Genomic DNA, 17480 nt, shown 5'->3' with positions numbered 1-17480 from the left:
GTTGTAGGGGTGCGTGGACCTGACCAGGTAGTCACAGAGGAAACGGAAGGTGGAAAGGGGTGGGGAGGGAAGTATCTCCCTGGTGGTGGGGTCTTTTGGGAGGTGGCGGAAATGTCGGCAGATGATTTGGTTTATGCAAAGGTTGGTAGGATGGAAGGTGAGCACCAGGGGCGTTCTGTCCTTGTTACGGTTGGACGGGTGGGGTCTGAGGGCAGAGGGATGTGGACGAAATGCGTTGGAGGGCATCTTTAACCACGTGGGAAGGGAAATTGCAGTCTCGAAAGGAGGAGGCCATCTGGTGTGTTCTGTGGTGGAACTGGTCCTCCTGGGAGCAGATACGGCGGAGGCGGAGGAATTGGGAATACGGGATGGCATTTTTGCAAGAGGTAGGTTTTACCTATGTGAACAATGAAGGCAAGTGTGCGAAACACCTTCTTCACCCCCATCTACCAGTGATGTAACTTTCAACAACAATGAACCCGAACACCCCCTGGTCTCTGTTCTGCAACACGACCCAGGCCCTAACATTACTTGTACAAGTCTTGCCCTCCTTTATTTTAGTAAAATGCAAACCCTCACTTATATCCATACCTCTCTCATACACACACACTCTCTCAGACATACACATACACCATCCTCTCAACACTCTCATTCTCCATCACAAATCACACTTTATCAAGCAAATACACACATGCAAATACACACTCACCGATGCACAGTCTTATACATAAACTCACATACACACTTTCCTGATGAAAGGCTTTTCCCCGAAACATTGATTTTCCTGCTCCTGGGATGCTGCCTGACTTGCTGCAACACCACACTCTCGATCCTAAACTTATTACCCGCTATTTCTGGGCTCCCCCATCCAAAGGAAAATACCATGTCTATTTACCCTATCCATGTCCCTCATGATGATATAAAAGCATATCAGGTCACTCCTCAGATTCTAGCAAACTACAGTCCCAGCCTGTCCTTCTGTCTAACCTCACCCGGGTAACCAAGACACATACCTGAGGTCGCAAAGTCTGCTCCCTCCCTGGATTCACTCCAGTTGCGACAAGTGAGCCTGCTCCGCAATCATTAAGATCATGGCTGATCTATCAATCGTCTCATCTCCTCCTCCCTGCACTGTCACAAGGAACCCCTTAATTCCAATACCAGCCAAAAACCCACCCAACTGTGTCTTGAATATACTTAATGAAGCTGCCTCTATTGCTTCCTTGGCCAGAGAGTATTCCATAGATTTTGATGAAAGCCTTTTGCCCTAAACATCAATCTTCCTGCTCTCCGGATGCTGCCTGACTAGCTGTGCTTTTCCAGCACCACTCTAATCTAGACTATTCCATAGATTCACGACCCTCTGGGAAAAGCAGTTCCTCATCTCTGTCTGAAAGCTACTCCCTCTAACCTTGAGGCCTAGTCTCACCCACCAGCAGAAATTACCGGACAGGGTAGGGCTTCATCCCCACAGTGCAATGACCATTGGGAAGCTGTTTCCATTGGTAGGAGAGACTAGTACCAGAGGGCACAGCTTTAAGAATAAAGGGAAGACCTTTAGGAACAGAGATAAGCGATGTCGCCTTTTCTGCCGACAGCGAGGAGCATGGACAATGTGTTGGTGACACCAGCGAGCAGGTGCGCTGTTGTTCACACCGAGGAGCAGACACAATATGCTCTGTGGCGATGCTGGTGTTATTGACAGATGTTAAGTGTTCAAATGCCAATGGGAGAAATAAAGGGTAGAGCCACAGTCCTTTTTCCCCAAGTGGGTCAACATTTTATAGCTTTTGCATTTTGTCTGGCTGCTCAACTTTTTTTTTTAAAATGTCTTTTCGTCCGTGTAGGGGTGAGGTTCACAACTACAGAGCATAGGTTTAGGGTGAGAGCAGAAAGATATTAAAAAGGTACCTAAGGGGCAACTTTTCCATGTAGAGGGTGGTGCATATATGGAATGAACTGCCAGAGGAAGTAGTGGAAGCCGGTATAATTACAGCATTTAAAACACATCTGAATGGATATATGAACAGGAAGGGATTAGAGGGATAGGAGCCAAGTGCTGGCAAATGGGGACTAGATTAATTTAGGATATCTGGTTGGCATGGACAGGTTGGACCGAATGGGTCTGGCTCCGTGCTGTACATCTGTGACTAAATAATAAAGTCTACTTTTCCAAATAATAAACTATATCCATATTAACAAGGCTTAGTGCACCACATTTACTAACCATTCTCAACAGGTCCTGCCCCTTCAATAACTGAGGAACATATACATGCTGGTGTATAATCTCCTTCACTAGGATTTACACACTACCCTCAGCAATTGCACAAGTAACAGTGAGGGGGGTAAACAGCCCGAGGATTAAACAGACAGTGAGGGGGGTAAACAGCCCGAGGATTAAACAGACAGTGAGGGGGGTAAACAGCCCGAGGATTAAACAGACAGTGAGGGGGGTAAACAGCCCAAGGATTAAACAGACAGTGAGGGGGGTAAACAGCCCGAGGATTAAACAGACAGTGAGGGGGGTAAACAGCCCGAGGATTAAACAGACAGTGAGGGGGGTAAACAGCCCGAGGATTAAACAGACAGTGAGGGGGGTAAACAGCCCGAGGATTAAACAGGGATTTTCCTAACGGCCGCCCTCCCGCCGCTTCCTCGCTCGAGCGACTTCTCCTCCCAACCGCCTTCACCCCCGCGTGACGTCTGCACGGGGGGGATGGGCGGGGACGGGGAGGGGGGGATGGGCGGGGCCGGAGGGGGGGGGGGGATGGGCGGGGCCGGAGGGGGAGGGGTGGGCGGGGCCGGGGGAGGGGTGGGCGGGGCCGGGGGAGGGATGGGCGGGGCCGGGGATCCTCACCGTCACCAAGTCACAGCCACCTCGCGCTACAACTGTTCATTCACAAAAACAAACTCTCCTGTCTCACTCTGCAGCTGCGGGGGGCGGGGACACTGCCACGTTTCGAGGAGCCCTGTCTACATTGGGAAAGCTCACGGCTCAATTTAAACAGATATTCCGACATCGAACGGAACGGCGTCATATCTAAAGGGGGAAATCTGCAGTTTAAAGGGACATGGACATTTTAACGGGTATTTCTGCAAATAAAGAGGTTTAAATGGACAAGATTATATTTCAAAGGGATGTGAGCACATTCAAAGGGATATCTTCATATGTAAAGTTATATCTAAATGAATCTACATTTCAAAGAGACATTGCCCTATTTATAAGTAGAGACAATAGGTGTGAATTCTGTCTGTGTCCCAATTGTTAGAAACAAACTTAATAAAATTTAGACGAGACCACCACAACTGGAAACAAGACAATTTATTACGAACTTGCAAGTAAGGGCTTCAAATGCAGAAGCAAATGAGCAAATTAGAATCAGGTTAGTGGACAGTTATACCCTTTGAGCTGAGTGAGCTGATCTCTCCAGACTCCTAATGACCCAATCTCTCTCACTGTACCAGACCACTGCCCAGCTGCACTCCACCCTTATTACTTCCCCCTTCCCCAAGTTGGTAACCTTCCTCTCTGTAAGTGCTGAACTCAACACTATTTTGTCAAGATCTGGTTTAACATTTTGTATCAATTCTGCTGGTACATTCCATCCTCGGACATTTCATTAACTTGTATCGTTTTGTATCGCTCAAGCATTTTGGTTATCTCAGCTTTTTTGGTGAAAGCATAATTTTTCAAAAAGGTCTTTTTGTTATAATAATTACACACCAAAGTTGGTGTTTACTTAACCACAATTATACACTGAAAAGTAAAGATACTCTTCTCTAACCTGCAGGGTGAATAGTTCTCTTGCTGTACCCCTTTTCTGTATGCTTTTTCTATATCTGCAAAAACAACACTTTACCCCATTTCTCACGATTCCCCCATTTCTTTTCTTTAACCATTTGTTGTTTTTGCAATCTTATTTTCTGCCCTCTTTTCACCCTATGGTGTCGAGGTTCCCAATCTAGTCATTTCTGTCCTTCTAAGTTAGTCTTTTTTTAAACTCTAGGAGTAATCTGTTACTCTCTCTTTCTTGCGCTTGTGCTATTGTCATGACCATTATTGGTTGTTGTCCTCCCAAAGACATTACCAGCTTAGTCATTATCCACTTTAACACATTAAACCCTATCAGTAAACCTACAATTATTAGTCGCACATAAATGCCTAAATTCACGAACCATTTTCCCCACTCGGTCAATCTCCAGTTACCCCATCCCCATCCTTCATCTTTTCGGAGTTCATCTCCAATTTGTCTTATATCGTTTATCTTTTTCTTTACTATTTCCACCTTATCTTCCACTATGGAAGAGGTGCCTGGGATGAAGGTGCAGCATTCTTTACCAATCAGAGCACAAGTTCCCCCTTTTTCGGCCAAAAGATAGTCTAAAGCCATTCGATTCTGTAAAGCTGTCGGTCTCGTGGCAATCATTTCAGTGGTTATGGCCGATATTTGGGATTGAGATTCCCCATCGTGCCGGTGTTATCATTAATTAAATTTTCAAGGGCGGCCGCCATTTCTGTATTTCCACCCCTGCCCTTGTAGTGCCGTAGTTTGGGAGCAGTGTCCACAGTAGACGGTCTCCTTCAGAGACCTCTCGGGTCTTACGTCTTATCCCCCCCCCGCCTCCTTTCTCAGGTTGGGCTCATGCTTTTCTATTCGGAGGTGAGGGTCTATATAAGCGAGGGAACAGCAGCCACTCCAACCTTTCTGGTTTTGAGGAAGTGTTTCGTCAACTTCATAACGTGACACATTCGATCACACGAACATCTTTTTCCCCGGGAATAAATGAATAGGCCTTCAGACCGCATCCCCAACACGTTCCGTTTAATATTCGGGGAGTGGTCGTGGCAGTGGCCTGACTGGTGTGGACACAAGATGATTTTCCTAGTTGGAAAGGTGCAGCATCATTCTGATGACAGAAACAGGTGGTATTCACTGCTCCTTTCGGTGGGGAAATTCTAAGACTGTCAATAGCGCCCTGATTTTTCGGGGCTGGTCTTGGGAACCATCCCGCAAAGTTATATTTGCTCCTTTCAGATCTCCACTTTGTATTATTTGAACCCACATCAAATTATTGTACATCGTATTTTTTTTTTAGCGAGCGGTATTACTGAGGTGGGGATTCCAGATTCGCTATGGTGTGGGACCTCTGCACAGACCCAACAGTCGGTAAGTCCCTCTTGTTAAGCATAATTCTGGCACAGCGTAGTAAAGTGATTTTTCCCACTTCCTTGAATAGTTAGTACTACTAACATTACAATACTATACCAGTATCTACCCATCTCTGAACTCTGCCCACCATCCTGTCTTAACATTTTAGATTAGATTAGATTAGATTAGATTACTTAGATTAGATTACTTACAGTGTGGAAACAGGCCCTTCGGCCCAACAAGTCCACACCACCCCGCCGAAGCGTAACCCACCCATACCCCTACATCTACATTTACCCCTTACCTAACACTATGGGCAATATAGCATGGCCAATTCACCTGGCCTGCACATCTTTGGACTGTGGGAGGAAACCGGAGCACCCGGAGGAAACCCACGCAGACACGGGGAGAACGTGCAAACTCCACACAGTCAGTCGCCTGAGGCGGGAATTGAACCCGGGTCTCAGGCGCTGTGAGGCAGCAGTGCTAACCACTGTGCCACCGTGCCACCCAGATGTCACACAGCCCTTACATTCAATAACAATATATATATATATATATATCAACAAACGTTAAAAGAATCTTTTGTCTCAGTTCATTCTTTCTTTCTTAACTTTCAGAGGGTTGTCTGTAGGATGAGCGTGCCACTCCACCTTTGGGGCGTTCACAGGACCTTTAACGGGAGTGTGATGACTCCACCCTTCCTCAGCAGTCCGAATAGCTGTTTCACTAGTTAGGAGGGTTAGGAATGGTCCCTCCCAGCTCGGGTACAGTTTGGTATCTTTCCAGGTCTTGTTCAGGACCCAATCACCTGGTTGTATTCGATGTGTCTGTACCAACAGGCCTTTATTCCTAAGAATAGACAAAGAAGAGCTGAGTGCCACTATATAGTTCGTTAAAAACTTATCATTGAACTCTGACCAGCCGTGAGGCAGTCTTTCAGCCTCGATAATGCTTCCCTCTATCCTGTCTACAACAGTATATTCATTGTGCTTTTTGCCCTCAATCATCCGGGAGGACCCGTCGATAAACAACCGAGCTCTCGCATGCAACGGTACGTCTCTTAAGTTCATTCGCACTTTAGTCTGATATTCGGTAATATCAAGGCAGTCATGTTCTGGATTGACCAGGGTCACCCCCCTCTCTCCGCCACAGAAATGCAGCTGGATTCAAGCAACTGTCTGTGACTAACACAAGGTCATCCTGTTCTATTAAGATTGTCTCATATTTCAAGATCCTAGAGTCTGTGGGCCATTGTCCTGCATTCTGATTTAAGAATTCTTTGCCTTTTACTCCAGAAACCTTGAGACCTTTGTTAGTTAATTTAACACCGCTAGGTCTAAAGCTTAGGGATGATCGTGCTGCTCCCGTATCCACTAAAAATACTGATTCCTCTCCTTCAGGTCCCACCTTTAACTTTATCAAGGGTTCCCAGTGGGTCTCAGGAGGAGGGAACCCCTGACTCCCCTAATCTTCATCAAAAATCAGCAATGATACCGCTTCTCTTTGTCGTCCTAACCTTGGACATCGTCTATCGTAATTTCTTCAACTGCTGCAACCATTATTTTAGCTTTTTGTTTTTGTTTCTCCTCTTCCCTTCTCACACACACTTTCTGTGCCTCATATAACAGATCTTCTATCTGTTTTTCACTCCAGCCTTCTAATCTCTGTAACTTCTTTTGTACGTCCTGCCATGATTTAGTTACAAATTGGACCTTTAAAAGTCAGTAATGTAGCTTTCCATTCTTTAATTAACAATGAATGAATGCAGTCATGTTTTGAATTAACCATGAATCAATAATGACAGGTCACTGAGAATGTATGAAGGAATCCTGCCAATTAATATTGATTCAGGCTAACGCATTTGAATTATTATAAATATTAATTATTAATTATATATTTTTGCTCAAGCACATTCATTTTTGAGAACCTCGACAGATTCCATAGCACCCTTTGCAGTTAATTAAATCCCCAATTTGATGGCAATATCTCGTCATGAACGCAAGACTGATTCTTCCTGCCTCTCATCACAAAACTGTTGCCATAATCCAATTAACTTTTGTTTTCGTTCCCACTCCCGTGGGCTGAAAATTGAAGGGTGACCTTGCTGCCCCCGTATCGACTCGGAAAACTACGTCCTCTTTGTAAGGTCCCACCTTTAAATTTATCGAGGGTTCCTGGTGGGTCCCCCGGGGCAGGAACCCCTGACACCCCTAGTTTTCATCAAGGCTCATAAATGGCACTGCCTTTACTTCCTTTGTCGGGTCAGGACACTCTCTCTTAAAGTGACCTGTCTTTCCACAGTAATAACATCCCGCCTGTGTGGATTTCCACTTTGATCCTTGTTCCTGTCTCCCAGACCCCTTCACATCTCCTCCCCGATCCTTTCTCCTCCCTTTAGTTTCAACATGCTGCCTGCCACCATTCTGGTTTCCTTCTCCTTTTAGTTTTGTCATTTTCTTTATTACCTCATTAACCGTGGCTTATCATTATTTTTGCTTTCTGTTTCTGCTCCTCATGTTACGTTGCCAGATCAATGGCTGAGCCGATTGAACCAACTGAACAGCTTTAGGGCCACCTCATGGCCATTCCTCATCACCCAATGTTTTGTTTAGACCTTGATTCTTTTCAAGAAATATTGCAATTTTTCTTGCTCCCTGTAATCTCAAATACAATTCATCAATTGATGCTTGCTTTTCTTTAAAGCCTGTTCCTAACTATACATTTTGGAATCTTACTTGTAAATATATATTTATCTATTATAAATTCATTTATTCAGTGTTTAATATTCAAAATGCAAAATGCACACAGTTCCCAACTCTGAAATCCACCACAATCACCTGGTTCCAATCCCCTAATTCAAATCCAAAACTAGTCCTCCCAAGTAGTCCTGACCAGTCATTGCTCAATTACAATGCTATAGGTCGTGAAATAACCAGAGCTGCCTTAAAAGGATTTGTCTATTCAAGTTAAAACTTCAACTGTCCTCCATAAATCACTTTTATGTAAGGATAAAAGAGATTAATTAGTAACTGATAGTAAGGCAGCCATGACCTGTAAAAAGAACATTTTATTTCATAGTCTTGCAAAATCCTTAACCTTAAAAGAAATCATGTTAAAATTTCCATAGTAGAAATCAGATTCAAAACAGTCCTGGATCTCAAGCTCCAGGGAACATTCAATCACTAACAAACAAATGTGTATTCAGTCTGAATCATACAGGGATAAACTTTCTACTAACTGTACGGCTCTTTTCTCTCTCTCTCTCTCACACACACAAAGACACCATCTCTCACAGACACTTTGAGTTTCCCGCAATGACTCCTCTAGCTTTTGAATATTTTTCTGGGCGTCTGGCCATAAGTTAGTTCCGAAGTGCACCCCCAGTAGCCCTTCAGCTACTAGCCCTTCTGACACGAAGCATAATCTGATTCCTCCTGACTATAAGGCTGTTTTTCTTTGACATTTTATCATTTGTTTTTTATCCTTTCCTCGTGTCCGAGGATTGTCCTTCCAATCTCTTAACATTTTTCCTAAAGGACTGTCCGTTGGGATGTGGTCCTCGGACGTCCGTCTCATGTCCCCTTCTACATCTAAATTGCTATTCTTATTTCCCATTTTAATACTCGGCCGTTTTCTTTATGTAATTTCAATTAACCTCTCTGAAGTTCGGTGTTACCTTCTTCCACACCCCCTTCAGGGTCCAAATCTCCGCGTGGGGGTTTCCCTTCTTAATAACCGGTCTAAGGCTGGGTGATCGAATCAGTTAGACACCTTACTTGTTAGATTAATCTAGCCAATTAAATATTTTTTAAGTTGCCAATTCCCCCGTACTTCTCGTACGGAACCGACCACCAAGGTAATACCTAAAGGTCAATTTTCATACCTTGGTCTGTGCACAAAAGTTACCTGGTCGAATGCGCGCCCCTTCCCGCGGCAATACCAGACAGCAAAATACGTTGTCCATCTAGATCGCCTGAAATTTAGCTTTACCTGGGTCTTATGTACACAAGAGTAACCCGACCGAACCACCACATCTTAGTGCCCTTCGCACCGCGGCAAAACAGCAAGTACTGCTGCAAATCCCGGCCGCCCGCGAATGCGGGTCTTAAGTCCATAAGTGTTACCTGACCAACCCGCCATGTCTTAGTGCACCTCGCTCGTGGCAAAGACTGACAACAAAACAAAACCCGCTGCCTACCCCGGTCGCCTGGACAATACTTATTTAAGACCTTTTTCTTACCTGGGTCTTGTGCACAAGAGTTACCCGACCAGACCCGCTGCGTCGCCTCTGCCCGTCCTGTCTCCAGGGTCTCCCAGTCCGGATCACCCTCGCCCAGAGCCGCCTCGGCAACAAGGGGAAACTAGAGATCGCCGAAATCAGCGAGGTGCACCTTCTCCGTTTCTCCAAGAACGCCGAGCGACCGGAGCTTGGGATCCAGGAACGAGCCCCCAAATCTTTTAGAAACAAGTTTAATAAAATTTAGAGGAGACCACCGAAACTGGAAACAAGACAATTTATTCTATGATCTTGCAAGAAAGGGCATCAAATGCAGAAGCAAATGAGCAAATTAGAACTCGGGTTAGTGGACAGTTATACCCTTTGAGCTGAGTGAGGTCATCTCTCTAGACTCCTAATGACCCAATCTCTCTCACTGTACCAGACCACTGCCCAGCTGCGCTCCACCCTTATTACTTCCCCCTTCCCCAGGTTGGCAACCTTCCTCTCTGTAAGTGCTAACACATACATTTATTTTGTCAAGATCTGGTTTAACATTTTGTATCAGTTCTGCTGGTACATTCCATCCTCAGATATTTCATTAACTTGTATCGTTTTGTATCGCTCAAGTATTTCGGTTATCTCAGCTTTTTGCTGAAAGCATAATTTTACAAAAAGAATTTTTTGTTATAGTAATTACACACCAACGTTAGTATTTAATTAACCACAATTAAACACTGAAAAGTCCCTAAATACCTGCAGGGTGAATAGTTCTCTTGCTGTACCCCTTTTCTGTATGCTTTTTCTATATCTGCAAAAACAACACTTTACCCCATTTCTAACAGTATTGAGCAATACGGCTAGGGGAATGGTTGAGGGTGAGTTACCCTGAGGAGGGTCGGTGTGGACTCGTTGGGCCGAGTGGCCTGCTTCTACACTGGGGATTCTCTGAAGGGAAGGAATTTCTGCAAACTGTGCAGGGCAGCGCAGGCGCACTGCGGGGTCCCGCTGCTGGCCGAGCCCCGCATCTCGTCCCGCCCCTTTCTCTCGCCCAGTCTCCCATACCCTCCCCCACCCCCGACCCATCAATGGCATCACAAAGTGCGGAAGTGGCCCTGGCAGGTTCAGAGTGAAACTCCCTCCCTCGAGACAACTGTTCATCCTGGGGAGGCGAGAGAGGGGAGGGGTGGAAATCTGTTCACTTGTAGCAGCCGGAGTGAATCCAGGGAGGGAGCAGATTCTGCAAACTCAGGTATGTGTCTTAATTGGTGGAGAAAGTGAGGACTGCAGATGCTGGAGATCAGAGCTGAAAATGTGTTGCTGGAAAAGCGCAGCAGGTCAGGCAGCATCCAAGGAGCAGGAGAATCGACGTTTTGGGCATCAGCCCTTCTTCAGGAATGAGGAAAGTGTGTCCAGCAGGCTAAGATAAAAGGTAGGGAGGAGGGACTTGGGGGAGGGGCGTTGGGAATGCGATAGGTGGAGAGAGGTCAAGGTGAGGGTGATAGGCCGGAGTGGGGTGAGGGCGGAGAGGTCAGGAAGAAGATTGCAGGTTAGGAAGGCGGTGCTGAGTTCGAGGGATTTGACCGAGGCAAGGTGGGGGGAGGAGAAATGAGGAAACTGGAGAAATCTGAGTTCATCCCTTGTGGTTGGAGGGTTCCCAAGCGGAAGATGAGGCGCTCTTCCTCCAACCGTCGTGTTGCCATGGTCTGGCGATGGAGGAGTCCAAGGACCTGTATGTCCTTGGTGGAGTGGGAGGGGGAGTTGAAGTGTTGGTTTTACGGGATGGTTGGTCCGGGTGTCCCAGAGATGTTCTCTGAAACGTTCCGCAAGTAGACGGCCTGTCTCCCCAATATAGAGGAGGCCACATCGGGTGCAGCGGATGCAATAGATGATGTGTGTGGATCTATTGCCAAGTGATGGCAAATGTGGCTAGATTAATTTAGGATGTCTGGTCAGCTCGGACAAGTTGGGCCAAAGGGTCTTTTTCCGTGCTGTATGAGTCTAATTGTCTTTGGTGAAAGCAGAAGTGTGGTTGTGAAGGCTGGACTTTCAGAGCAGCTTTCAAAGATGTTTTGCCCTGACTGGGAGCAGAAGAGTTTCACTGAAGTGTGTCGGTGTTAATGCCTTGATGTCTCAATTTGCTCCCACCTTCCTGGGGACCTTAACCATTTTGTTCCACAAATAGCTGCATTGCAGGTTACCCCATGAACTGGCACACTTATGTTTGCTTCTCAGAAACAGACCTGCTCACTGTCAACTGTATCCAGTGTTGTGGGGTTATCCAAAATGCAGAGAGGTGTCAGTCTTGACGTTTTTGCTTTTCTGCCCCTTTAAGATCCTGAATCAGCACCTTCAGTGAATTAGAGTGGAGTGAGAACAGAGGGGGAGAGAAAGTGGGATGGTGCTTTCAATTTTGTGGAATAACAAAAGAAAAGAATATTTTCCCAGGCCTCCAACCTCCAGACCCACCGGCGTGTCCACACGGGGGAGAGGCCCTTCATCTGCCACGAGTGTGGGAAGGCCTTTACACGGGCCTCCAACCTCCAGACCCACCGGCGAGTCCACATGGGGGAGAGGCCCTTCAGCTGCCCCGAGTGCGGGCAGGCCTTCAGCAATTCCTCTCACCTGCTGACCCACCAGCGGGTCCACACGGGGGAGAGGCCCTTCAGCTGCCCCGAGTGCGGGAAGGACTTCAGGAATTCCTCCCACTTGCTGACCCACCAGCGGGTCCACACGGGGGAGAGGCCCTTCGGCTGCCCTGAATGTGGGAAGGCCTTCAGCAATTCCTCCCACCTGCGGAGCCACCAGCGGGTCTACACGGGGGAGAGACCCTTCAGCTGCCCCGAGTGTGGGAAGGCCTTCAGCAATTCCTCCCACCTACTGAGGCACCAGCGGGTCCACACGGGGGAGAGGCCCTTCAGCTGCACCGAGTGTGGGAAGGCCTTCAGTAATTCTTCTAACCTGCTAAGCCACCAGCAGGTCCACACGGGGAAGAGGCTGTTCCCTTGCACAGAGTGTGGGAAGGCCTTCAGGTATTCTTCTCACTTGCTGACCCACCAGCGGGTCCACACCGGGGAGAGGCCCTTCAGCTGCCCCGAGTGTGGGAAGGCCTTCAGGCATTCCACTAACCTGCTGACCCACCGGCGGGTCCACACGGGGGAGAGGCCGTTCCCCTGCCCCGGGTGCGGGAAGGCCTTCAGCAATTCCTCTAACCTGCTGAGGCACCAGCGGGTCCACACGGGGGAGAGGCCCTTCAGCTGCCCCGAGTGCGGGAAGGGCTTCACCCGCTCCTCCTACCTGCGGAGCCACCAGCGAGTTCATGTACCATCGCAGGGCGATTGAAGGAATGACGGCCGAGTACCATTTATTGACTGGACTATCAACCCGGTTCTGGGGACTCCCGGGTTCGATTCCCACCGCAGCAGATGGGGGAATTGGAATTTAGTCAGAAATCTGGAGTTCAGAATCTAACGGTGAAACCATTGTCGGTGGGGTGGGGATGGAAGAAAACCCCCACCCTGATTCACTCCGTTCTTTTTTTAGGGAAAGAAACTGTCGTTGTGGGAGAGGATTCACTCAATCGTCCCAGCTGCATCCTTTACCCGGTCTGGCCTACACGTGACTCCAGACCCAATGCAGTATGATTGACTCTACACTGCCCATCCAACTTACTTGGATACAGGATACGGGTTCAAAATGCTGAGTGAGGCAGTACTTTCTCCGGGTTAAGGCTGTACCAAGGATCCAATTACAAAGGGGCAACTGGGTAATGACCAATAATGAAGAAAGTGAGGGGTTGGAGGGAGTGTGTGCACTTTGACTGTGAGCTGTTTTTAAAACATTGCTACTTTTTCTATGCCTTCGTGCTGGGAGATTCTGAAGCTGTAACAAAGTTGGGTCGCAATAAAGATTACCTGTACTTCACGCCGAGCTCAGACTCTCATTGAGAGCTTTGAATTGCATTTTGTTCTAAAACTGCTCATTTCTTACAGGTGAAAGTGAGAACTGCTGATGCTGGAGATCAGAGTCGAGCTTAGAGTGGTGCTGGCAACGCACAGAAGGTCAGGCAGCATCCAAGGAGCAGGACAGGATATTGGTGAGAGCATGTGTAGAGTACTGAGTACACTTCTGGTCGCCCTATTGACAACCACAAGTTGTCGGGTGACCTTATTTCGATTTATAAAGTCATGGGGCGTGGAGGAAAGGTAAATATCACAGAGGGAAAAAAATGATGCATCTCCCCTTTTGAACTTCTCTTGACATTCAGACACTTCAATCCTGTCACTAACAGCCTCATCGCCAGAGAGCAGACTGCGCGTGCTCCTCACTGCACGCAAGGCACACGCCTCGCGACTTTCTTTTGGTGGACCAATCAGGAGCGCTGGAGGACCGGAAGGTGACTGGTCCTCCTGCCAATCAGAGCCTTCCTATTGTCTGAATGCAGAAGCTGCTGCTCTGTCTCTGAATGGAGATTGAGTTTGTTCCAGACTCCCTTCTTACTTCTGCTAATCTAATCGTTTTACCACATCTGTCTGTGGCGTGCAACCCCCTCCCCCATCGATAGGTGGGTCTTATTACTTTTGCTGATGCAAGACAGGGTCTTATTTGGTTATCTTGTTCATACTAACTCCCCATGTGCGTGGTAAAAACAATGACTGCAGATGCTGGAAACCAGATTCTGGATTAGTGGTGCTGGAAGAGCACAGCAGTTAGGGCAGCATCGAAGTAGCTTCGAAATCGACGTTTCGGGCAAAAGCCCTTCATCCACAATCTCTATGTGCGTGATCATTGCTACTGTCATGTCAATACATCTACTTCTACCAGTCGACCACCTCCCTTTTCAGTGAGTTATTTCTTGGAATATACCCTCATGATTCTGCCTTGCGATTTTCACAAGGGCCTCTCACAGTTACTGTACCTGCATCCAATGCATAAACCATTCTGAACAAAAGAAACCACTTCATCCACACAACATAAAAATCCGCACTGTGTTCAAAAAACAGATGAACTCAATTTGAATATATTCAATGGGCCCTTAAATGCAGGAAGACATCCCCACTTCTAATCCCAGTTCATCTTCCAAATACACCATTTTGCCTTGTTGATTGCTTGCTGCATCTGTCTGATGACTGGTGGAGAAGAACACTGAGGCCCCTTTGTACACCCATGCATCATTCCTGATGAAGGGCTCGGGCCTGAAATGTCAACTCTCCTCGTCTTCAGGTGCTGCCTGTCCTGGCTGTGCTTTTTCAGCCCCACACTTTTGGACTCTGATTCCAGCATCTGCAGGTCTCACTTTCTGTACATCGGACGCTGAGCGTTAAGCTTTATAAGGTGCGTGGAGAGTCAATACCCAAGGTCTTTTCCTCAGGATAGGTGAGTGGGGAAAGGGACATGAGGGGCAACCTTTTGAAACACACGATGGTGCATGGATAGAACGAACTGCTAGAGGAAGTGGTGGAGGCTGGAACAGGTACAACATTTAAAACCCATTTTGATGGGTACATGAACAGGAAGAGCTTAGAGGGATATGGGCCATATGTGGGCAAATGAGACCAGGTTAATTTAGGATATTTGGTCAGCACGGTCGAATTGGGCCAGAGGGTCTGTTTCCGGGCTGCATTTGTCTCCGGTGAATGCCGAAGTGTGGTTGGACTTTCAGAGCAGCTTTCCAAGATGTTGTGCCCTTACTGGGAGCAAAAGAAGTTACAACGAAGTCTTTCGTTTGTGAGACAGCAACCGAGTGAGTGAGTACATCTGAGAGTTTGGTGGCAAGTGGGAATTCATTGCACTGTGGGGATGAAGCCCTACCCTATCCAGTCATTTCTGCTGGTGGATGAGACCAGGCCTCAAGTTGAGGGGAGTAGATTTAGGACAGAGATGAGGCGGAACTGCTTTTCCCGGAGAGTAGTCAATCTATGGAATTCTCTGCCCAAGGAAGCAGTGGAGGCACCTTTATTAAGTATATTGAAAACATAGTTGGATGGGTACTTGCATGGTATGGGACTTAAGGGTCGTCGGGACAATGCAGGGAGGAGGATCTCAGACGACGGATATATCAGCCATGATCATAATGAATGGTGGAGCAGGTTCGATGGGCCAAATGGCCAACTCCTCCTTCTTTTACTATGAAACTATAACCCTGCATTTCCCATGGCTAACCCACCTAACCTTCACTTGCCTGGACATTATGGGCAATTTAGCATGGCCAATCCAAATCAAGGCCGGTGAGCAGTGTAGTGATGTGAAAAATGAACATCCAAGAATGATAGAAAGGGACAAGGTGAGTAAATGTACCAGCAATCAAAACTGGATTCTGAAGATCACAAAAACTTGAAACTAAAAACGATGTTTCTGAATGTGTGGTGTATTGTAACAAAATTGACTGCACACATTGAAGAGAATAATTATAATCTGAGACTCCTTACAGAGGCTTGGCTTCAGGATGACAAGGATTGGATCCTGAATATCGAGGTGGTAGTCAAATGGGAAGCGAGGTGAAGGTAGAGGGTTGACGCTGCTCATCAAAGCACTAATCACAGGGAAGTCTGGTGTCAGCTTGGATTCAGGTCCTGATTTCTCTGTCCTCTGATGTCCCTGTTCTCACAGAGTAAGATATTGGTCTGTTCTCTGCTCTGCTGGATTTCTGCTGAAGTTTTGAAACCCCCCCCCCACCCCCACACCTTCTGGAACAATAAAACATTCAGTCAATCAAGACCCAAGCCACAGTCTCCCAGCCTGTCAACCATCCAGACACAGAGTGTAGTCCTAGCCAGGAATCAAACAAGAAAAACAGAACAAAATTAGAAATAAATAAATGCTCGTGCTTAATGTTTGTTCATGAGGAAGTAAACCAGAAATAGGGCTCTCCCACGATTCTTATAGTGCCCCTCTTGAGGCACTCTCTCACCCTAACATCTAACTATTCATACCCAGCTATGATTTACAACAATATTTACACCAGCAGAATTAAAGCATCTGTTATCAAGTAGACATCGGGATGTACAGCACGAAATAGACTTTTCTCTGTCTCATTCACACACATATACACATATACATCCATGGGGGTGAATTTGTATTTGCAGAATTATTTTTGCAGATACATTCGATTTTTCTCGAAAAATGCACAATCTGCAGGCTGATCCATGTAATATTTTTAAATTCCCCTTTGGAAATATAACCAGTCTGACTCAAGATTGTGATACAGACAGACCCTGACCTCACACCTTTAATGCATTGTCAGAGCTGAGATGTCACCTTTTCTTATAAAACTTTGAGTTATCTCAAGAAAATGTCTCTCAGGAAATTCCGGGATTTACAAATGAATGATACGAGCAGCCCATACTAAAAGATGAATGTCTTAACAATGCAGGATTTTTCAACATATGATTTCAGTGCACAGTAATGTTTTTCCATCCATTCTGTGCCTTATTTTATTCTCCACAATCACCTGATGAAGGAGCCACGCTCCGAGTGCTAGTCATAGAGATGTACAGCATGGAAACAAACCCTTCGGTCCAACCCGCCCATGCTGACCAGATATCCCAACCCAATCTAATCCCACCTGCCAGCACCCGGCCCACATCCCTCCAAACCCTTCCTATTCATATACCCATCCAAATGCCTCTTAAACATTGCAATTGTACCCAGCTCCACCACTTCCTCTGGCAGTTCATTCCATACATGCATAACCCTCTGCATGAAAAGTTGTCCCTTAGGCTCCTTTTAAATCTTTCCCTTCTCACATTAAACCTATGCCTTCCAGTTTTTGACTCCCCCACCCTGGGGGGAAAAGACCTAGGCTATTTGCCCTATCTATGCCCCTCACAATTTTATAAACCTCTCTAAGGTCACCCCTCAGGCTCTGATGCTCCAGGGTAAAATAAATGCCCCAGCCCCTCTCTCAGTCTGTTCCAAAGTCAGCTCACTGGGACACATACACTCATTCTGTGTAACCAGTTAAAGCTCAGTTCACTGGTATGTTCCTCTCCGAATGCTCCTCTGCTCACACTGATGTCCAGTACCTTTTGAAGCAGGTCAAATGGATTTCTCTTTCCAGACTCACCCCCCCAACGATATTCAGTGACCCTGTCAGATCTTGTTATGGAATT

General features: G+C 46.7%; 2 protein-coding genes across 2 annotated transcripts in view; both read left to right on the top strand.

Annotated features, from left to right (window-relative positions):
* LOC140460860 (uncharacterized) overlaps positions 1 to 17480 on the top strand; it is a 129184-nt gene that overhangs the window by 105071 nt on the left and 6633 nt on the right. The window lies entirely within an intron of this gene.
* LOC140460026 (uncharacterized) lies at positions 11935 to 12866 on the top strand. Its single transcript, XM_072554432.1, has one exon. It carries the CDS (start codon positions 11935 to 11937, stop codon positions 12709 to 12711), a length of 777 nt encoding a protein of 258 aa, XP_072410533.1. The 3' UTR covers positions 12712 to 12866.

The sequence above is a fragment of the Chiloscyllium punctatum genome, chromosome 36, assembly GCF_047496795.1.
Source record: "Chiloscyllium punctatum isolate Juve2018m chromosome 36, sChiPun1.3, whole genome shotgun sequence".
Classification (NCBI taxonomy): Eukaryota; Metazoa; Chordata; class Chondrichthyes; order Orectolobiformes; family Hemiscylliidae; genus Chiloscyllium; species Chiloscyllium punctatum.
The sequence above is the reverse complement of the archived record's forward strand: the minus strand, read 5'-3'. Positions and strand labels throughout refer to the sequence as shown.